Genomic DNA, 23,724 nt, shown 5'->3' on the forward strand with positions numbered 1-23,724 from the left:
AATCCTTTGAAGAATGTGGGATAGAAAATCTTTGTGCTCTCACTTGTAAACTTAGAATTTTTGTGTTTTTCATTTGTGGTAATTGAAACAAAAAGCTTTCCATAATTAAGAAAACACATGTTATCAGTAGCTGTGTAGTCTAAAAAGTAAAATGTTATAAAATACACTCATATATGAGTATTATAGAGTAGGCTGTAGAGGAATTTTAATTCAACAACTTAGCTGCTCTGGCGAGGGACATCCTTAGAATTTCTAGGTCTATGTGATCTGCCTGTGATGCAGACAAGCCACACACATTTAATCCTTTTGGCTGGGATACAGACATAGACTTAGTACAAACCTTTAATCCCAAACAATGAAAGTAAGGTTAGTTTGTAGAAGGAAGCAACCATGTTTGAAAGTGATGTCTGATTGAGAGGCAGACAAAGTGATGAATCAATAGGATATGCCCAATTCTCACAAAAGCAGCACAGAAAAGAGATGACTTGAGAACAGAGACAGAGACAGAAAGGCAGAGAGACAGAGTAGTTTTACCAGGACAGTTTTATAGAGACAGGTTGCAGAATGAGCCAGAGAATGAGAGAGATGGTCAGAGTTAGAGGCCAAACACAGCAATTCAGTTGGAAGCCAAGAGTTTCCAGTCTGAATCAGCTTGGAAGATTAGATTGTATGGAGGCTAGAAGCTTCCAGGCCTAGGCCTAGGAATAGTTAGAACTGAGAAAGAAACGCTCTGAGCTCAGCCCAGGCCAAGTACTTGTGTACAGCTTTTATCTCATGCCTTCATCAGAGGGAATAAAAATTGTATTTTTAGTAGGAAAAAATTTGTTGAAAATTATTGCATCTTTTCCATTTCCTGAGCATTAGTTACTGAGGCACGATTTACAGCTGATTTTTATTTTTATTTATGACAGGCTCTTGCTGTGCGCCTAGGCTGTCCATAAACTTGACTCTCAAGCTTGGCATCCTTCTACCTCACCCTCCTGAGTGCTGGGATTATAGGCCTGTATCACCATATCTGCTTTTTTAATGTTTTAGCCCTAAAGATTTATACAAATATGGGAGAGACTTTTGAGTGCTGTTGGGGTTGTCCCCTGCAGCCACTGGACAGTCTTTCCTCAGTTGAGCACTTCTGGATTACAGCGGAGTGGAGCCAGTTCTGTATAACCAGACTGAGCTGTAGTGCAGCAAGAAGCCAGCTGTCTGCAGCTGATAGCTCAGGAGGGATTATGACAATCTTTGCTCAGAACTCGTTTGCACACTACTTGCTGTGCGATGCCAGGACTGGCAATAGGGTGACAGGGCTTTTATGGTGGGTGGTCATCACACAAGAACATAAATGGATTGGGTAGGACACATGGACACTGGTGATGGACGGCATTTCATTGGTCCCTAAAACCTGACACCTTTTTGGATATTGTTGCTTAGTTTTTAAATTTTATGGGTTTTTTCTATTTTATACTTTCTGGTCCCTCCCCCTTCTATGTCTTTATCTACTTATCTACTTATGAACATCTGTGGGTATGATCTTACTAGAAATTTCCAAGTTAAAGTCGCAACTGAGTTTTCCTCTGAGCTGAGTGAGCTCAGTGCCATCTGACCACCTGAACTGACATCAGCAGGAAGTGGGTGTTTATCATTTACCAGTGCTTATGGCAAATGGTGAGGATTTATAGGCAGAAAACATCCTGAGGGATAGTTGATGTATTTACTATGGAAGGAAGACAGCGCTTATGGTAAGACCTGTGAGTTGGAATTGAGGGTGAACAGGAAGCACTTTCACCTTTGTTCAGGGTCAGCTTGTCAGAATGACCTCATTATTTCACATGAAACACCATTAATTGTGGAGATACATTCCCCTACCCCCATACACACAGTCCACAAGTACCACAGTGTGGAATGCACACATGGCTGGCACCCTACTCTGGATGGGTCCCGTCAACAGAAACTTTGGTTGGGGAGAAAAAACCATGGTGCTTCTAAGCACTCCAAACGATGATTGATTCTCTCCTTTCCCTTCTGGTTCACTTAGCTAGATCCATGGAATTAAGAGTCACAGGAGATGACAGCTTTGGCCTCTTTAATTAATGTTGAGCATTTTACAGACTTGATGTTTGGAGAGGTCGTTCATTATAAGATGGACATATCCACTGTGACTTCCTCATCCTATAAAAAAGGCAGAACATTTTAATCCAAGTAATCTAGGTGCCGCCCCCCACCAGAAAACTCTTCTTAATAGAATGGAGGAGTAGTTTTGGTTGGAATTCTGGTAGAATTTCAAACAAAATGCCTACTACATGTGTATGAAGTAAAGAAACACAAGACCTTGAAGTTATAGGGATTGAATGTCTTTTATGATATAAATATGAGACACAAAACATACAATAGGTATAAAAAATTTTACAGTATGTACATTTCTTTCTCGAAGCTTTTACATATACGTCTTTAGACAATTTCACAATTGGTCAATAAAGCCAGTCAAGAGAACATTGCTGCTCACGGATAGGATCAGTCTTGCTTTGGCAGACACATCTGCCCAAACATTTCAAGTCAGTCTGGCAATCAGAACCTTGTGTGACAAGCCAACCTTAGTTCCAGATTGTCTCAATAGATCCCACCAGCTCCTACAGCTCTGCAGGAACAGGACCAACTCAGACTCCAAACATCCTTCATCCTTGCTGGAATGTAAGGAATTGTTAGGAAACTACCCTCACCCTGTCTTTCCTGTCCGTTCTGCTGTCTAGAAGGTCATCTAGCTGTGACAAATGACTGTGGCCCTCTGAATTCCTATGTTACAGAGTATTTACACAAAAACTCACCAGGAGATCTTGATTGGGGATGAGAAATAAGGACAAGACAGTGTCTAAAAAAATTGAGCTCTACACTTGTACTAGTGCATAGCAGAGGAAAACATCCACAAGGAAAAGTAGGAAGTTTGAGGTCGGCCATTAGTCATATCATTGCACACATTTTCCATGAAATACATACACCCACCAGAGTATAGGTACCAGTGGTGTACATGCTTTGCAAATTTCTGAGTGTAAGTAGAATAAGGATGAATTTGTGAGTAAAGCAGTTCACTAAAGTTTACAGAGACATTCACCACAAGCCAGCTCTTTGTCACTGAAACACTCCAAAGAGGTGTGCAGATAGGCAGTGGTCAGTCCTCAAAGGAACGTCTTAAATGATTTGAGTCCTTTAGGGTGCAGCACTGTGAACAGTTCATAGTCCTCTGTAGACTTGATGCTCTTGGCTGTAGGGTTGAAACTTTCAATTTTTTCCTTTGTTTTTTCCAGACAGGGTTTCTCTGTGTATCCCTGGCTGTCCTGGAACTCACTATAGACCAGGCTGGCCTCAAACTCACAAAAGTCAGCCTGCCTCTGCACACCGACTGCTGGGATTAAAGGCCCGTGCCCCCATTGCCCAGCTAGGTTTGGAATTTAATAAGTTAGATGATACTCTCAGATTGCTTGTCCTGCCTATTAAATTACAAGTTAGTGCGGTGCCAGACCTTCCAAGCATGGGAGCAAAGTCTCCCCGAAAGGACACAATTAGATGAAATGTTTTTGAAAGCTACAAGGAAGCTGACCAAAGAGTTTATGAATTGCTTCACAGGCAACAAGACAAACCCACTGATTTTTAACCTTCAGGAAAGGACACTCGGAGACTGTTGCAGCTTTGCAAAGCAGAACAATTTACATTGTTAGCAGCTTGCCTTAGAGTGAGCAGGACTATCCTTGTGAATTTGTGTGAATGACTAGAAAGGTGTCTAAAAGGAGAAAGGCCAAGCTCCATGCATGCCTGATACTATATACACATATTCTACACATAGGTAAATGCTGTCAGCTGTTAAAGCCATCGCCTCCCATAGCTTATTTGTAGATAATAAAAGTGAAGACAATTTTAAGCACAGATTCAGTTCAAAAGAGAACCTTACGATAGTTTACTTGAGAGAGAGAGAGAGAGAGAGAGAGAGAGAGAGAGAGAGAGAGAGAGACTAGAACGTGAAGAACTAAACACTGTTCACAGACCATGTCTTTTAAAAGGTCACAGATTGTTAATTCTATCCACTAAAGAAAGACTATCTGGACAGGCATGTTTACGTCGTTTGACTTCGATAATGAGTTCTGTGTATGACATGGTAATTGATGATTATGGGTAGTTTTATTTTGTATTTCATAATGACTAAGACCTAGAGCTATAAGTTGGCCTGCAATCAGACAATGTCAAGTTCAATTAAGAAGCTCTGGATTTAAACACAGGCTACATCTCTAGGAGGTCACTTCTAGGTAGATATGCTGATGTGCCTACAAGCAAGGGAGGAAATAGGGGACAAGTAAAGGACAGGGAAAGAGGCTCTTGAGATCTGAGGTAGTGAATAAGGTAGGGATCAGCTTCACAAACAATGCAGGCATGTCAAAGTCACCACTTTTAGGGTATTGTTTCCATTATGAGCAGGTTTTCGGGTAGAACAAAGTAACTCCCAGTTTGCAGAAACCCTGGGGAAGGCAGCAAATTGATTCACCAGGGGCTCTTTATCTAAGTGCGAATCAGTAAAGCAGGCTGCCTGAGACACTGTCAGGAAACTATACTCTTATTTTAGCACATGTTTGGTATTGGTTTCAGTAAAAGAAAGAAAAGGTTAGAATATGACTGCTCAGTGTTTTACATGCTGGAACTTTTCTTCCCTTTGACTCAACTGACTGAAAACCCACGACTCACATTAAAGACAGTTAGGGAAAAAACCAAGGACACCAATAACAGTGGCTATCTCTGCCCTTTAAAAGTCAATCAGTCTAAAGTTGCTGAACCTCTGCAATCAGTTTTGAAGTGAGATCCCAGTAAACCCGTCTGCAGATTCTGTTCCTTGAATTTCTGGATTAAGTACCATCACCGTGGTCCATCTGTGCTAAGACGTGATTGCTTTTGCCAAGCTGCAGGGATTCTATTTGTTTCTGTGCATACTTCAGCTGGATCTTCAGAGCATCGTTATCTGCCCTCAGGGTATTTACCTCCTAAAGGGAAATGAGAATAAGGCATCTTAATAGGACAGCAGGGAGTAGGAAATCAGTTACAGTACCAAGAGCATTATATTTGATTGGCATCTCCTATTTACTGCGGTTAAGAATTACAAACTATTTTCAAAGCAGTTATTTAGTCGTGAGTATGAAATAACACATTACTCTTTGCTCAGACCCCAGATGTGAGTGGCTAGCAAACAGAACAAGCCGTTCCTGGGCATTGGCTGGAGGAGGACACAACTTTTGGGTAGTGTGAGGCAGGCATTGGAACTTGGCAAAAAGTAGTCTGTGGTCTGGTCTGCTCTGAGCTATGAAAGCAGCGCTTCAAGCTCTGTGGAATGAGATGTTATAGTTAATGTAACCTACGTGCATAAACCCCTGTTACTGATAATTAGTACTACTTTTTGATGGAAGAATTTTGTCTCACTCCCAAACTAGGATGTAGTGTTTTATTGGCAGTAATCTGTGTAGCCATTGGTTGTTTTCCAGGCTTCTGGTTTTGACGAAAGTGTCCTTTTGCCAGACTGATTTACATGTGCATCGTAAAACATAGGTGCCTTGTCTAGTTGGCTGGGCACCCTCTGGGTACTCACACGCACGAAGTCACCTAGAGTACTCTCTATCTGCTTATGTGAGATTGAGCAGTTGCTGTGAGCCTGATACTGCTACGTGACAATGGATGGCTATCTGATAATAGGGGTGCTTACTCTACCCACGCCCTGGAGATAGGTGTTGGGGTGCACTTTTTGTGGGAGCAGAAAATGCTGACACAGAGTTTTACAGCCCAAGCGTGTCTGGCCCAAAGTTTTAGTTTCCTTTGTTATTTGGTTCCGTGCTGATTCAGAGTTACTACGTAAATGAAAATAACATGTTATCAGCTGTCCCTATTGCATGCTCTTTGAAATACAAATTTAGCTAGACTTCCTTGTGGCTGGAACTGTCAGATTAAAGACCAGTCATTGCAGGTCCCTACTGGAAAAGCACATGGTTTGCTCCTCCAAAATACTTGTGGAGAATTCTGGCTCTCAGGTTTCTGTTATGCAGGTAAAAGAAAAAGAGAATCAGCCAATAAATTGTCAAGGCTCAGGATTCTGGTGACCAGTCACCTGTTCCTTGTGGCATTTTTCACAACTTCGTTGCTGCCTTTAATGGACATGAAAGAACTGGAACCCCAACCTGGACTCTTAGCCCTGCATTTTAGAGAGGACCAAACTGGTTGCAGTGTTTAACAATTGGTATAATCAATGTCTGGGATTAGATCTCAGCACTCAGGAGACAGAGGTATGCGGATCTCTGAGTTCAAGACCAGCCTGGTCTACAGAACTATTTCCCAGATAGCCAGGGCTACACAGAGAAACCCTGTCTCAAAAAAACCAAACCAACCAAACCAAACCAAACCAACCAACCAACCAACCAACCAACCAACCAACCAACCAAGAAACAAACAAAACCAAGCAAACAAAACAACAACAGAAACAACAAAAGAAATGTCTTGGCATCTGAAACCAAAGTCCTCTACTTTTATCCTGTTCCCTTTTCAAGACTGCTTTTACTGTTCTAAGAGGTAACACTTGGCATTTCTCTTAAGGTGACTACCTTCTGATTAATTTGTTTGCATTTTAAAGATACTTTGAGTAAAAGACATCTTTTCATCCAGAGAATCCTTTTGTCCTGTGTTTCTCCTGATACCAAGTTCTTCAGTCTAGTCACCAAATCAACTCCCAGACCTTCTGTCACACATTGATCTCTGACTCTCCTGAGGGCCTGGCAAGGAGGGAACCTTGCTGGTAACTGTCACCTGTCCCACAGCCTTGTAAGCAGCCTCACTGTATAGTACACTAAACTGGGTGGAGGGTGGCTTATGTACTGATGGGCCTGCAGACAGGACACAAACCTTGATGTCTGAGGGGAAAGGGCAGGGAAGACATTCATTAGCTAAATTAAACATCATTAAAGCTAATGTCTCCTTCTTTGCCACTGCGATGGCTTAGATTACCTATGTTTGCCAACTTCCGTCCTTTTTACTGTCTGCTGACCTAATCTAGTCCATTGTGATTTGAATCTTCACTCTTATGCAGTCCCCTATTGGATTTTACTTCAGTGAAAGAGCTAAGAAAAAAAGGGGAGTGGGACAGGAGGCACCTGTTCCAGTTCTTGGTAGGTCCGGAGCCTGAGGTGAAGCTCTGGTTTTGGTTTGATAAGGGACTCTTTGTTCTCCCACTTGACGAATGCCCGCTTCCGGACCAGTGCTGGGCTGGGGCACGGAGATGCTGGACTGTGCACATAAAGAGCACCTTGTGCTGACTTTCTTGGAGAAGTCAGCACAAAGTGACCAGGGGGCATCTCGCCGCCAACCCAAGGAAATGATTCTGTCTGGGTGGTCTTGTGGGCAACAGTCCTCTTCAGCCGAACTGAAATTTTCTGTGAGGATACGCCCAAGAGCATGATGGTCCTATCCTTGCTCTCCTCACTGTGGTCCACAACCTCTCCATTCTGGAAAATGAAAGATCCTTCTTCGGGTGCTGTGGAGAGATACATTTGTTAGCTCTCAGAGAAGATGAACTCGAGAGTCACATTTGTTCTAATGAGACCTTTATCTCGGGAGTTCCACATGCCACGTCGCTTCAGTTTTAAGATACCCAGTGTCAGGCATGATAGAAGTAGGGAGTTTGCATCAGGGTCCATCCACACCAAGGAAAGACATGTTTTCTTTTTCATCTTTTAAATTTTTTTAATATGCATGTTTTGCTTGTATTGTGTATATATGTACACCACATACATGCAGTGCCCTTGAAGCTCAAAAGTGGATTTCAGATCCCTTGGAATTGGAGTTACTGATGGGTACTGGGGACCGAGTTCAAGTCCTCTGCAAGAGCGTCAGCTACTCTTAACCCCTGAGTCACCCCTCCAGCCCTCAAAGTTATCTTTTTGTGTTTGCACAAAAGTTACCTAGACAGCTATTGTTCCTATAACTTAGAATCCCTGCTTCAATGTAGCAGGGTTTCCTAAGCACTTGTAAAAATATCAGGATAAATGTATAGATGGAATGCTCTGTAAATGCTTTCTGTGGACTCCGGGTCTTAAAAGCTCTAATTCCTCAAGAATATGATCCAGCTATCCTGGCAAGAAGTCAATAACTTCTCTTGGTGTAGGTGCCCAATAGCATCCACTGATTTTCATGTCCAACTTCCACTCTATTATAGCACTCAGAGAGTTAAAATCCATGACAAGTCAGCCATGGCATAGCAATCGAGGTCAAGGTTAACTGGAAATATCAACATGCAATGATCCTTCTTACCCTCTAAAACGCTCCCACCCCCCGCCCCAGCCCAGTACATATTCACAGCAAACATTCCCAGTGCCTACTTACCATGGAGCAGATCTTTGGTTCCCAGTGGACAAAGAGTGGACATTGGCACCACAGAGCTGATGTTTTCTGTGGATACCGCCGGGCTCTTGGATCGTTTCTTGCACTCAAACACTACCAGGTCTTTGCACTGTTTGTGGCAGTTCATCCCACAGTCTGCAGACAAGACACTGTGTTCAGACGTCTTTCACTTTTCTAGCATCTCTCTCACAACCAAATTCACGGAGTGCTCTCTTGTCAGACCTGGCTGGTCTAGCCTCTGGAGCTAGGACACCTGATGTTCTTAATGAATCTAGGAAAGATCATCTCATCATACTTAATCCCCTTGGTAAGCCCTGGAGTTGTTATCAGTGAGTCTTAGAATCAAGCAGCATCTCCTCATCTGGGAGAGACGAGATGCTGACTTGGCAAATTAGGTCCTGAGGTGTCTGCTGATAAAAGGAAAAACTGACCTGGGCCTTCAGTAACCTACCCAGCACTGATTCCTTTTCCCTGAGGATCTGTCCTACAAGGAGCACAGCCATCTGTATTTCCAGAGCCACTGAGGCAAAGAGAGGGTTTGGTAGAGGGAAAACGTTGCCTCTCTGGTCTTACAGGCATCCCTCTCTTGGCTGGCAACAATCCCTCTTGGGGCTCTTCAGAAACCAGTTTGGATGCAAGGCTCTGAACTCAGCCAAGCAAGTTTGGACTGAATGGGCAACTATGTACAAGAAATGCTATCCGTGTGAGCTCTTGAGACAAGGGGAAATGTCCCTAGTCCCTGAAGCTAAGACTTACCTTTACAGCGATAGCCTTGCTTGATCACACCCCAGAGCTGCGAGGCAGAGAAGAGAAGATGGCACATGTCATTCATTCACCTGTCAGGTGTGACGCTGTGCCTTGGCACTCACTCATCCTCATTCTACTGTGTATCACATGGGTAGACCCTGGTGGCTCCCTCATGTCCTGCTCCTCTGACCGGAAGCTGCTGATCAAAGACAGCTACTACCTATGCAAGAGCTCTTGTGACCCAGCACAGGACTGACATGGATGAAGCTAGACACACAGGCTCCTTCGGACTGAGGAGTATGCAGTCCTAGGTCAGAAAACCCACTTGGGAGGAAATTATTAGTTGGGTTGGGACAGAAGACGAAGTAATCTTTGCGATACAAATGTTAAGAAATTGATTTATTTTTGGATGACTCCCCTCATGTAGATAACACATTCTAGTCACACTCATCCCTCCACCCCACCCTCTTTTATCCTCCTCCTATCCCTACCGACCCCTCCTGTCAATATCTTCCCCTCCCACTGCTGGACCATTTTAGTTTTTGTTCTGTGACACGCTGAATTTAACTGGGACATCCTTGTGGGTATAGGCATGGAGAGACCCACTGGGACACGGGTAACTTCATTTCTTTTGAAAGGGGAAGAAAGACATGTATTTTCTTATTCTCTAACATTTGAAACAACATGTAACACTTTAAAAGGTCTACCCAAATTTCACATTTCTGTACCATTTGTCCCAGAATTTTAATGCACCAAGGAAGAAAAAAAAAGGCAGAAAAAAGTAGATACAGGCTAAACCCATACTATAAAGGACTGTGTTTTCTGGGTGTTCTCTGGGACTCTGAGCTACAATGAGTGAGTATATGAAGACTTTGAGGCCATGACTGTTCTACTAGTTTAAACTGTCCTGTTCTCTCTCTCTTTCCCTCTCCCTCCCCCTCCCTCCCTCTCTCTCTCTCTCTCTCTCTCTCTCTCTCTCTCTCTCTCTCTCTGTCCATCTCTGACACACCCCAAGAATAACTTACAAAGCCAGCACAGTTGTCACAGAAGGTGGGCTTCAGGTAAGTGGTCTCTTGAAAGTTGTGTGGAAAGCCTAGGCCCAGCTTGGAATAGATGGAGCTGGCCCTCATGAAGTAGGCTGTGATCTCGTCTCTGCTGATGAGGCCCTCCCTGCAGCAATGACAGGCGAAGAGGTGAGTAGAGGAAGGGTGGCTCCTCGAGCTCGAAACAATCTTTCCTTTTATCTCCCCTCATGCTGCTTTCTTTCAGCAGCCTGACTGCTCCTCATGCTGGGAAAGGCCCGTGTGTGTGTGTGTGTGTGTGTGTGTGTGTGTGTGTGTGTGTGTGTGTGTGTGTATGTGTGTGTGTGTGTGTGTGTGTTTGTGTGTGTGTGTGTGTAAGACTCAAAAGGGAAGTGATATTAAATGTGTGTAGAGAGAGGCAAAGGTGTCTGGCTTGAGATAGGAAGGGCATGTGTAGAACCTACTGGCCATGCGTTTGGTCTTCTGTAGAGAACTTAAAGCCACGAGACAAATGCAGAAAGTGTTGATAAGACATGAGTTGTTTCCATAATCTAACACCAAAGCAATAAGGAGGGCTAACTGCTTCCTCCTTGGCTGGCCGCATGGTGAACTATGCAGAAATCACATGGTTTTGTGGTCTGCTGCAGTTCAGATGAAGGGAGAGAGGCCTTCACTTGTGGCTCGCCTTTCCCAGCACTGATCACAGAGGCACGGCAGCACATGTGTCTGTGAGCTCTTCAGTGACCACTCAGAGTCTCACACGCCATGCCTCACCTATCTTTGTCCATCACACAGAAGGAAAATGGAAAGCTCGCAGCAATCTTTTCAAACTCCTCCTGAGAGATATATCCATCCTGGTCGAGATCATAGTTCTTAAAGACAGACTGGAAAAAACAAAAAGAATGTCTTCCATTTACTGAAGAGAAACCAGTCATCCCTCCCTTCAGTCAAGATGACAAGGGGGCAGATACACAAAAGCCTGGCCACAGCCTCAGTAACAACAGCACTGAGACACTCCCTATGCTGTGGCACTGCCACACCAGGGCACATCCCAGGCCTCTGCTGCCCCAGCCACTTCAGGGTACCCAGGTGCTCGAAACCTGCAAATATCAACTGTGCCTCGCACTGGCTTCTGCACATAGCAACCGCTTTGTGTGGAGGATGGGTCAGTTCCCCTCCATTCTGCCCTCCGTACAGGGCTCCATTCCCTTCTTTAGCTCACAGCCTGGCCTAATTAGAAGTGCTCCCTTCCTCGAATCCTATGCTCCTCATTGTTCTGCAAATGTGATTCAACTATAAAGACCACCACATGCAAACGGAACCCCTCCTCAGGAGTAAGCAGAACCAAACAGTGCCAGGTTTCCTAGTCTCCTGGTTAGCATTATTATATGTTGACCTTTGCCCCATACCAACTGATAATTTTTAAACATATGCTCCCCTGCAAGGGCTTATAAGCAAGGCAAATCCACCCTACTGGAAACCAGCGTGTTGCTGTTTTGTCTGAAACATCCTACATATGTGGAATGACACAGCTCTGAGTTCCCAGTCCTCAAATTCTCACCTTTGTGTCTCTTATCACTCTAGCCCTTTCTCTTCCCTATCACCTAATATTAAAGCAGTGCACACCAGGATTTTGCCTGCTGAAACAGCTACTTACATCCACCATCCTTTGGACGTGTTTGCTGATGGTCTTCGGGTCAGGTTTGGGAGACACTCCAGAGGCCCAGTCCACTACAACTGGTGGCTTCGAAGGTGTCAGTGGCTAAAATGGAATAGGAAAACTCTTGTGGCTGACACAGGGTAACAGGACTCTTTCCTTTCCAGAAATCTGACTGTACGCTGTAGCAGCAGAAAAGGCACAGGTTCCTAAAGCGCTCCTACATGACCACCCAGCAACGGTTGTCATCACCCAGTCCTAGGAAGGAGACCTGGGTGTGCTTTACCTGGAGGCAGACAACATTGTGCCTCACACAGCACTGTGTCTCACGTCACTGCCACCTCCCATTTTTTCATTAATTAATTTATTTCTTGACTTTACATCCCAATCGCAGCCCCCTCCTACCCTCACTCTCCTACCCTTTTCTCCTCTTCCCCGTCCCCTCCTCCTTAGAGAAAGGGACCCCCCCATTCCTGCCCCATACTAATCAGCCCTGGCACATTAAGTCAAATCAAGACTAAGGGTATCCTCTTCCACTGAGGCCAGACAAGGCAGGCCAGCTAGGGGAAAGGGATCCAAAGGCAGGCAACAGAGTCCGAGTTGGAGACAGCCCCAGCTCCAGTTGTTAAAGAACCCATGTGAACACCAAGCTGCATATCTGCTACATATGTGTAGGGGGCCTAGGTCTGGTTCATGCATGTTCTTTGGTTGGTGGTGCTCTGTGAACCCCCGTGGGCCCAGAGTTCCTGGTAGATTGTACCATTCTGACCCTCTTGAGGTATTCAGTCATTTACTGTCCACACTTTGTCTAACCATAAGTTGTTTATGGATAAGACCTGTATGCCACACATATGTTGAGCAGCTTTCTCTGTGCTTTGCTTAAAGTCGAGCACAGAAGGCCAGTTGGAGAAGGAACTTGATCAGCTTTTAAAGCCCTGCTACACTCAGAAGTCTTAGCACGAGAAACTCACCGGGGCCCTGTGGTTCCTTGGTTCACGGGCGTAGGAAAGCTCATAGATTTCATCTTCGGTGTAGTATAGATCCAGGGATAACTGCAGGTAAACGAGGAACACTGTTAATTGCTAGGACACTCACTGTCTGCCTTTCCCAGAACTGAGGTTTCTTTCTTGGTTCAATTTTCCAGTGGTTCATTTTCTTGGTGTTTAGCAGGGTTTTTGTCTGCTTGTTTTTAGTCTTATCCATTTTATGTGTGAGTATTTTATCTGCACGTGTGTATGTGTGCCATATACACTCTTTGTCCCTGCAGAGGTCAGAGGGGGCATTAGATTCCCTGGAACTGGAGTCCCTGATGTTTCTGAATCACTATGTGGATGCAGGGACTTGAACCATGGGCTTCTGTAAGAGCAACAGGTGTCCTTAACCAACAAGCCATCTGTCCAGACCCAGCAGTTTGTTTTTAAACCCCACTAAGTGCTGGGCAGTAAGATGTCATAGCAGGTAAAGTCACTCACTGTGACCTGAGATCAATTCCTGGAACTCACAAAAAGCTGGAAGAAGAGATATGACTCCACAAAGTAGTCTTCTAACATACATACATACATACATACATACATACATACATACATACATACATACATTCTCTCTCTCTCTCTCTCTCTCTCTCTCTCTCTCTCTCTCTCTCTCTAAATAAAATAAAAATTAGGATCCACAAAGTTTGGCTGGTATAATACCTGCTATTTCAATAGGGAATATATTGATTCTTTCTTGTTAGAATATTTTTTTTAAATATTGACAAAGTTCCAAGATGTTCTCTTTATATTGAGATTTACTGTCTATGTTTCTGTATAGAGTTGATGTTCCTGTCTGAGGCTTGCCAAAGTCACTTGTTTAAAGAAAAAGGGCTAGCATAGGTCCTGAGCTGTGACTGGAGCCCATGGCACCACCCGAATGCTCTGAGAGGTAGGAAGAGACCATGGCCACCATCTCTTCCACTTAGTACAAAGAAGCACATTTCAACTTGTGATTTCAGAATGGGAGATGTTTGAATAACTGCAGACTGCAGGGAGCCGACTTGGAGAGGATCGTCCACGTTTCTGCAGCTGCACACGGGAGCATCGCAGCTTTGGAAGGAAGCACAGCTGCTTTCACCCCATACCCACTACAGACCCTGATCTCCACTCCCCATACCTGCCCTTGGATAGAATGTCTCCAGGCACAGAGGTCTAAACTGCAAGTCACAAAACGCAAAGAACAATTCGTTTTCTTCTTGTTTTGTTTGGCTGGGTTTTACCCCTTCCTTACTGTATTTTATGAGCGTACCCTGTCTCCACTTGTGCTCAGCGACATCTTGAGAGTGTAGACTGTTGCAGGTGAGGGCGGGTGGAAGACAAGGCTAGAGCCTGTGATTGGACAGTGGAAAAGGAGGGCAAGCTGAGAGTTCTTGAGAGGCGGGAGAGATAGGACAAAGAAGGAGGAAAGAAGGAAGACGGAAGAAGAGAAAGAGGATCTATATTCTGCGTGGCTTTAAATATCCTGAGGTAGCTATGAATATCTTCTAAGGGATGGATAATTACAGAAGAATTTGTCTTATCTAGTTGTAGTTTATATCAATATCAATTGGCTCTGTGTTCATTGTGTGGGTGTTTTGTGGGGGTAAGAATTTACTGATATAAATCCAATTGATACATTACAGACTTTTAGAGCTTTGTTTTTGCCTGGTTACAAGGATTTGTGACTGCTGACCACAGGCTGGGAATGTTAGCAGAATACGCAAGAGAAGCCATGAGATGGGTGGTTGGTACATGAGGATAGCCATTGACGTGGCAAGACTGCTGGGGCCAGAGAGTAGCTGGCGCTAGCGTGGGATGGTGCCTTTTATTACTCTTTTCATGCTACATGAGAACTTAGGGACAGCTTTTGCAGGAGTAGGAAAAGACCCCTGGAATTCTGCAAAACACACTACTTAAAACAATGTCAGTCTCCTGGGTCCCCTTCTCCAACCTGAGTCTAACTGTTACTTAATAGTGTCAACTCCTCTGGGTAGTTGATCTTTGTGCCTCTGCATCCCATCCATAAAGAAGAGATGGTGGTTCTACTCTGTAGCTAGTAGACGAGAAGGTAAGCCAAGTCCTCCTCCTCCTTCCTCCCCACAGCCCTCCCCCCCCTAGTTTACAGCCCTCCACCCAGTTTATAGCTAGTACTTAGCAGTTATTCTCCCATGGGAATCTCACCGTCAGCAGGTGCACCAGGTCCTTGTTGGCATCCAATGGTGGGGCCACGTCCTGCAGCTGGACCAACTCATTGATGTGATTGTAAAGGGCCAGGAGCTTTTGGACATTCACCTTCCCGTCTTCCAGGTAGTCAGGCATGGCTTCATATAGGGATATGAGGTCCTTGAGGTGCACACCCAGTATGGGGATTTTGAAGTGGGTGCACTCACCATAGGCTCGCCTGTAGTTGTCATAGTTTCTGCAGGAGGACAGCAGTTCAGTCATCTCACCCAGAACCTACAAAGCAGAACAAATCAGTCACTGGCACCTGTAGGGCCTAGTATACTGCCTGTGGCAGCCACTCTCATGCCTGTCATGATTTTACTCCATCCCTCATATGGTGGACAGTGAGTGATACATCTAATGAGTATCTACTACAACTCCCCAATTAAAACTCCAGAAAAGTCAAATGTCAGAGGATAGTCATAAACAAAGTACTTGTTCCTCAATATCACTGCATAGTTTAATTTAAATGGGGTTTTATCATTTTATATTACAGGTGATTTAGTTTTAGAACTAATATAAGCACATGACACAACAATGAACGGTTCAGGACTATACAGAAGGTAATAAGTGCTTTTCCTATCCCCAAACCATGATTTGCCTTCCCTGGTGCCCTTAAAAGCTCCCAGAAGCATAGCATTGAGTTGGCACATGAGGTCAGCAGGTGCCGCCTTTGCTGCTGGCCTGGGAAAGGATGTGTTTCATTTGGGGGAGCTGCAGCAGTGTAGTGCAGGTTACTATTTTGTGGCTCAAGCTTCTCAAAACGGTCCTGTGTCTGGAGGGCGCAGCCAGCTACATTCTTTTTAAACAAACCAGGATCATGTCAGTTATAAATCTGCCAAATGCATTAATGCCCAAGTTTTTAGAAGCAACCTTGCAGGTCATGTTTTCCCATGACATAACCATATTAGACACCATGACAAATTCTTTTAATAGAATTGTGCCTAACAAGAACTGTCTTTGTACAGTGAGAAAATAGAGACAGACTATGCTCACCCAGTCACTCTAAGACAGCAAGAGAGCTCCCTCTTCACCCCTTTGTCCAATACTGCTGGTGAGTGTGAGCTATGTGAACTCACAAGGGAGGATGAACGGCAGACTGTAGGGCATAGTAATTTTTGTTACTGTTTCTGTGGCTTCTGATATACATGTGATCCTTCAGTGTGTTAGAGAATGTTAGGGAATGACCAAAGATGTCCCCGTTTGCCCAGCCATAGGGGAAAGGCTTCTCACGGACCCAGCATGGTGATGAAAGCAGAAACAAAAGGTACTCCTTGAAAGGAGGATGCATACATCCTCCTTTGGATGGATAGGGACAGCGAGACCTAGGAATATGTCCCTAAAAAAGAGCCCTCTTCCAGTGTAGGATGGTTTGTTTCTGGATAGTAAAGTCCCCTGTCATTAGATGCTCAAACAGTCATCGTCAGCTAGCCTATGCCATTCACAGCTCCCTACATCCTGCTGAGTGGTACTCACACTAACAACTCTGTAATAAGAGGTTAAAACATATCCTGTGACATCTAACTAATAATGCGGGACAGTGTGTAAGACACCACCCAAGCAAAATGTGTTATAAAACTGCAGCAAATGGCAGGGGGTGTAGTTCAATGATCAGGCTCTTCCCAACACTGCGTCTATAGAATATCTCCAACTCTGGAAGTCAAGTGTCCAGGCTGCAAGTGTTCTGGTAAGCTAGTGTTCCAGTATTCTAAAGTGAGGAGAGCCGGGTGAGGGAGTCAATGACAAGGATGGTGATCGAACGTCTGACACCTTGTAGACACAGGAAAGAAGCACACATTGTTTTAAGAGGGGCACAGTGATACTGAGGCCACACACACACTCTCAGGTCTGTGTCTCACCCCTCTTGATTTCCTTGGAGTTTGCCTCCTTGGCCCCTAACCTTGTTGATAAGAGATATGTGGCCCTAAGGCCCCAGAGAAGACAGCTCACTGACCTTATTGATCTCATGTGGGACATGTGAACTTGTCTCCTTGAGCCTGGAGATGGAGCTGTGACACAGTCCCCCGATCACAGCCATTAGCGTGTTGAAGTTCTGTAGCTGGTGGAGCTTCTGTGACACAGAGGACAGATGACAGCAGAATCACTGTACGTGTCATTACATGGCAGAGCATAGAAGCTGACATCACTATTCTGCACATTTTCCATGTAGTTAGAATAACAGTCAGGAGCAACAGTTTCCCCAGACCAGAGCAAGATCAGCAGGGAAGTCACACGCCCCTCTGTGTTGCATCTGATCGGTGGACTACCATATAAATTGTTGATTTTCTAGAATTATTATTTTTTTTTGGGTTCTTTTTTTCGGAGCTGGGGACCAAACCCAGGGCCTTGCGCTTCCTAGGTAAGCGCTCTACCACTGAGCTAAATCCCCAGCCCTAGAATTATTGACAACATACTCACCAAAGACTTCTGGACACAACCCATAAATTCTGATTCCCTAGACTAAAGGTAGGCTTTAGACAACGTCTAATCTGCTTTTAATGAATATTAGAGCAGGTGGACCATTTCCAAGCTTTCAGAATCACTGGTGTAGACAATCCAGAGTTGGAAAATATGATAATCACCCTCTTATTGCATTTATCCTATTGCCAGGCTTATTATTAAGGTAAAGATGTTATTCCTGTGAGATGCTCGTGCTGGTAAAGGATAACAGCTGGAGAAGAGACATTTGAATTTCTGACCCTCGAGAGTTGAGTATGCCCTCCGGCAGAGCCTCAATCCAGGGCCTGAGACAACTCAGACTGGCCTGGCTCCATTGAAGTTGAGAATTCCCCATGTGGCTACTCATATAAAAATAAAATCTGTCCTGAAAAACACCAAAGAGTTGGGTCCTGATCTCAAGATGGCCCATGTGGCCTTCTACATTGCTCTTGGGTGAGAATGCAGGAGATAACAAGGCCCACTGTGGGTCAGAAGGGACGTAACTCAGACTAGGCTCATGGCCTAGGATGAATGTCTCAATCCAGTCACTCACCTGAGCCACATGGATGAACTTGATGAAGACCTCTGCCCGGAGCTGTGGGGTGGGACGGCTGAGAACCATCAGTTGTACCCACTGGGAGATGCCATTGCACAGGGCAATGGACCGCTCCATGGTGGGGTTCTCCTTTACGCAGCTGTTTACAAGGTAATTCTGATAATCAGAGAACTGGAGGGGAAAGAAAGACAACATCAGAATGCAGCACTGGTACTCTTGGGGTTCTGAGAGGCACGTCAGCTCTGCTCAGTGGTGGCTGGGAACTGGTATGGGCGAACAAGGCTATGGCTGCCTCCCTGATATCTTCACCATCAGGCCCAAAAGAATGATGGGAGGAAGATCACATTGGGCCTCTCTACATCAGGTCTATTTGGCATGCAAGGATGAGTACACATCAATTAGCTCAAATAGCATACTCGAGTGGATAGTTTTCTTTCTTAAGAGAGCACATTATAATAGAAAATGTAATGTATTAGTTCCAGCTCTGAATCTTCAGGTGAAAAACAGTTCAAGAACACAATTTATCTCTCCACCTGCAGCTAAAAAAATCTGTGATCATAAAGTCTCCCTATCTAGGACATAAACCTGTTACAAGCATCAACATGACACACTGTGTAGAAGGACTTCCATTCTTCATGGTGCTACACAAATGTGAGGTAGTGTTAATAGGAGAATTAGCATGTTAACACTAGCTTGTCTGAACCACCTCATACTCACAAACTTGACCAGAAGCCGAGTGAGAAAGATACCTGAAACATGGCTAGCCAATCACACAGTGGCCATGTTTTCCTAACTATGGATAACAATGGGACTACAAGTGTGAGGATGAACTATTCTGGACAGTCTGGTCTAAGTGATCATTATAGCTGCCATGCCCCTGTTCCAAGAGTCTCTTAGCTTCAACAATAAAGAAGAACTTAGTCTCCAGGAATACTCCTATGCAGGCTCTGGTGCTGTGCCAAACTCTCTACTCTGAAAGCTAATGTGGGCAGGTGAAATAACTCGGAGGATGTTCTCGAAGCATCAAGGCTGATCTAAGTGCCAGTGCATGCCTTCCTTGCCACTCTTCCTTCCACTGCTCTGGAGATGGTGGGAGTTCCCAATCAGATGAAGACTGGCCACTCCAACCAGCCTCTACTGATACCTGCTAGACTTGTAGTATGGTGGAAAATAAATTTTAGCTTTGTTAAGGCGCACACACGTGTGTGTTTGTGTGTGTGTGTGTGTGTGTGTGTGTGTACATACACACAAACATGAGTGTGTACAAGTGCAGATAGATAGATAGATAGATAGATAGATAGATAGATAGATAGATAGATAGAATGAATATGAATGTGTATTCCCATATCCCCATGCCTGGCCTTGCCTAAATAAAACAGATGTCCCTTACCCAATCCCCACCCACGATGCTGTGACTGCTGGTGGGCAGATACAGCTGAGCAGGATTGAAACATTCTTCAGAAAAACTGTGAGACTGCTACAGAAAGCAAAGGTCTTCCTTGTTCTAAGAGGAAGCTGCCACCCTCACTCCAATGAGTACATTATATTCCTTCTCACTAGAAATATGTTCAACCTATTTGTCTTACTTTTCTTTTTAAAGAGAGAATTATCCTTGTAATATAATTCTCCTAGAAAGCGTTGAACAAAGAAATCACAGCAGAGATGCTGTCAGGAGCCATAATGGGACAAACAAACAACTAGCAGGTGATCTTCCTGAGATGGCCTGTTTCAGATTATCATACAATCTGTGACAGGCTCACTCTTATTAGGCAAGATCATGAGAGAATTCATTTTAGGAAATATTCCTGCTATTAATTTGCTTTTCCTGTTACTATTAAACATATATAAAAATCATTAAGTAATAGCCCCACCCCTTTGGAGCAGATCTCTAAGATGTCCAATCTTGTAGTGATGCTATCTAGGCAAATAGATGATTTCTTAAGGCTTAATGATGACCCTATAGGAATTCCTAAGATTACACAGTTACTATTAAGCTCTTTTATAGTGGGGCTGCTATTAGGGCCTTTTCTGATAGTCAAAGCTGCAGTGAGAACTCTACCAGTCTCCTATGTGTCACCAGTTAATTGCTCTCAGATGGTAACTGGATTTTCTCCTACTCAGAGCACAATCCAAGAGGTTGTAAAATAATTAACCAAAGGACATGAAAGGGAACTAATGGTTTATTATAGGTGCTAGGACAGAGGGTAAAATATTGACTGGGTTTATCTATATAAAACTTCACTAATAACTTATTTATGGTTTGAAACCTCCAGTGAACCTGTGGAACTGTGACAGGTGATGGATGTTTAGCCAGATAATTACTCCTAAAGGACATGCATGTAAACATTCTCTGTTGTAAACTTCTATTTCAATTTATGATTTGATATTTTTTGTGTGAACTCGTGATGAACTTTGTAACATGTGATCATATATTCTGAAAGATATATTGGGACTGAGGATAAAGAGATGAGAAAGAAGAGTAGAAGTTTTCCCTTCCTAGAATTTTTTGCCTTTCCCCGCTTAGAGAAGAAAATTTTCCCTTTCCCATTTAGAAGAATTTTTCCCTTTCCCTGATCTTTCTGCTTTTCCCCTTAGATAGCTTTCATAGGAAACTTTTTACTACTTAGTAATAAATGCTATAATTACTTTTCTAAGTGTCCCTTTCTCTTCCAGTGCCTTTGGACTAGCAGGCTGAAAGTTAGAGCCTGGAGGCAGTCCCTGCTGGGATAGTACTTAATCCTCTGCTGTTTTAGGAGGAGCTGCGAAGTGCCAGAGACTTGTAGTTTCTGGCCTCAGAGGAACATAGAAGGCAGCTTAGCTACAGTAGCAGAGTAACTTAGACTTAGATAAGTAAACTTTTTATTATACAGCAACTCTAAATATCTCATAAGACCAAGTGCCAATGCTCTTCCCACTCTACTGCCTCAAGAACCAGCAAGGAAGAAAACCCCTGCAAGGGCTGCCCCCCTCCGCCGGCAAGATACATTTTCCTACAGCTTTATGCTGAGTGGAAAATTATTGTTTGAGGAAGAACAAAAGCAAATAAGAGTCTGCTGAAATAGCCTTCTATGAGGGGGCCAGGCCACTCAAAAGATAGAAGGTTGAAGTTTTTATTTGTAAACAGAATGCTGTTCAACCCAGAGTTGCTGGTTTTGGCTCAGTCTCATACTGATGGTCACTTCCACCTGCTCCAGCCAGGCACTGTCATAAAGCAGACACCATACAGGCTAGGGGCTGCTCTGCCAGAGTCTCCAGCACAGCTCTGATTTCCAGTGGGATAGTGGTTTCTTTTCAGAGACCATCTGTCTAGCCTTGGGACAGGCGAGGTGTGTTAAGTGGAAAATCCCCAGCTGAAGCTTCCCAATGGTGCCCAGCACTCTGAGGGATGCCCACGAGGAATCTGGGAAGTTAGCACAGGAGAGTGTTTGGGGACAGTCCCAAGTGGAAGCTCCTAGGCTCCTGGTTGGGCGATGACAGGATATCAGTGTTATAGGAGAGGGTATGACGTAATCGCTGTGATCTGGTTTGCTCTTTTCCATCTACACACAGCTAGGCTCAATAAGTCGGTGCTGAGTGATTGGGAGACATCCAGCTCCAACTCTAATAAGCTGTACAGACTTTGCCTGTCATTGCCCTGGCCCACTATCCTTCACCTGGGAGTCCAGGTCATTCTAGGTCAGGCAACACAGTACTGTCTGTCGTCAGAGCAAAATCAAAGACAGTACCCGCGTGCGGGAGGGGAGCCTGCGTAGAGTAAGCGTGCCGTGCTTCAGGTAAAACACATTGGCCACTGACAGCATGTTGCATCTAACATGGCGGCAAGTTCTCTCGTGTGGGAAAGTGTTCTTTGGTGTCCTGTGGAGGTAGTTGTGAGAACGGGATGTGCTGTGATCGCTCCTTGTGGCTGATGGTGATGCTGAATCCCTTCCTCTTCATCCCCCTTTGTTCTGCTTGGCTACAGCAAGTGTGAGTTAGCACAGTTTGCTCGCAGAAATATGATAATGCTGGCCATCTTGGCACCATCTTATGGATCTAAGTATGCTTTGGAATAAACTGGTCACATCTGTTTTAGTTTTAGAGCCTCCTAGAGCCATTCTAAGCCTACCCTGGAATTCCAACTCTTAGGAAGTCTTTTCCTATTTTATCTTTCTGTTCCATTCCATTTCATCCCTTTACTCCTCCCTCCCTTTCGTGTGTGTGTGTGTGTGTGTGTGTGTGTGTGCGCGCGCGCGCGCGCGCGCGCGTGCGTGTGAAGGTTACATAACAATTTTCTAAAAGTCTAATGGTTATCATGGGTGAAGGGCATGTGTTCCCTACATAAGCATGCATGCAATGTATTCTGTGAATCTCCCAGTGCCATAGCTTGATAGGCTGAGTGAATGCTGGAGTGGTAGGTGGGCACAGAGGGTGTAGGGTGGGGAAGCAGGGCATGGGCAGCCAGAGGAATTAGGATGACACTGACTTTTCAGATCCCAGGATACCTGTTAGGGAGGCCTTCCAGCACCATGCCAAGGAGAGCACCATGCTGGGCTGGGAGGGAAACTGGCTGCTGACTTTCTCTGCTCATATTCCTAAATTTCCCACAGTAGGTTCCCTCTTGCCCCTTGTCTACGTACAGATATCCGTCGGAAGGACTTGAACTCAAGGTAGGTGAGGTGTTCAGACAGTTCTTCAGGTTCAAGATGGTCAAACAGCAGGGACACTTTCCGCTTCTTGCTGGTATTTGATTTTATCCTCTGAGTCAGTTTCCTGGACCAGTCTCGAGAATTACTTTTGTGAGTGGATGAGAAAGGGAGAAGAAAAGAAGAGTCAGTCCCACATGCTTTTCCTGAATGAGCACACTAGTGTGACCCACAGAATTTCCAAAGTACAGTTAGCTAGCTCCATTTGGCAAAAATGATGCAAACCGAGTTTCCCCAGTCTATCTTGCTTTTCCTGATAACCATTCAAAGAAATGAGCCTTTTCGATGCAGCAAGAGAGACAGGAGGGCAGTGGGAAAGGGACATTTTTAGGTCCTGTTCCTGGCTCTTCCTCTGACTTTAGTCTACGCCTTCCATGTCTTCCTGTATTCCTGTTAGGGTTATGGGACTGTTGGTGGAAATCATAAGAGTGAGCTAATTTTCATGCCAGAAGAGATCAGAAAAGAAGAGGGGAAGACATCATGCCTCAAGAAATCGTGGTCAAGAACATGAAGTCACACTGGTCAGAAACAAGTCATTTCCCCCCAATGTCCCCATTTACAAAAATGACCATATAAATTGACTGACCCTAGAATGACCCAATTATTCCCCAATGTCCTCACAGCCCATCCCAGAGAATTTCTTAGTTTCAATTTCACACTAAGCAGAGGAAGGCAGCCAGTGTTGAAAGGCAGCAGGGTGCAGGCTTGGGTTTCTAAACAGGCGCTTCTGAGAGCCTTGACTCTTGACACAAAGATTCCCTGGTTTTAAGCTTGGGGAAGGATACAAATTCTATAGACCTCTTCCCTATGTGTACTCACGACTCTCAAATGCCTGGCAAAGGAAAACATAACTCATGATTCCTTAAATATATCAGGTCAGGAAATATCCTCAATTAACAAGTCTAAAGAACGCACAGTGAAAGAAATCGTGAGAGAAAATATTAGGTCAGAAGACTGAGGTTTTCAAGTGGCCCCAGGCTCT

General features: G+C 44.5%; 1 protein-coding gene across 4 annotated transcripts in view; it reads right to left on the minus strand.

Annotated features, from left to right (window-relative positions):
* Positions 1-2,329: 2,329 nt before the first annotated feature.
* The window catches only part of Rasgrp1 (RAS guanyl releasing protein 1), a 61,534-nt gene continuing 40,139 nt past the window's right edge, over positions 2,330-23,724 (minus strand). For 2 of the 4 annotated variants that reach the window (XM_087650341.1, XM_087650342.1), the window contains exons 6-17: positions 22,677-22,830; positions 18,058-18,231; positions 17,020-17,136; positions 15,024-15,299; positions 12,804-12,884; positions 11,833-11,937; positions 10,950-11,059; positions 10,179-10,323; positions 9,163-9,199; positions 8,389-8,541; positions 7,161-7,540; positions 2,330-5,012 (exon numbers count right to left, since the gene is read on the minus strand). In XM_087650341.1, coding sequence (XP_087506467.1) covers positions 4,878-5,012; positions 7,161-7,540; positions 8,389-8,541; positions 9,163-9,199; positions 10,179-10,323; positions 10,950-11,059; positions 11,833-11,937; positions 12,804-12,884; positions 15,024-15,299; positions 17,020-17,136; positions 18,058-18,231; positions 22,677-22,830 — 1,867 coding nt within the window. In that variant the 3' untranslated portion in view covers positions 2,330-4,877. 4 annotated transcript variants of the gene reach the window in all.

Source organism: Rattus norvegicus, chromosome 3 (genome assembly GCF_021556685.1).
Source record: "Rattus norvegicus strain SHRSP/BbbUtx chromosome 3, alternate assembly SHRSP_T2T, whole genome shotgun sequence".
NCBI classification, from domain to species: Eukaryota; Metazoa; Chordata; class Mammalia; order Rodentia; family Muridae; genus Rattus; species Rattus norvegicus.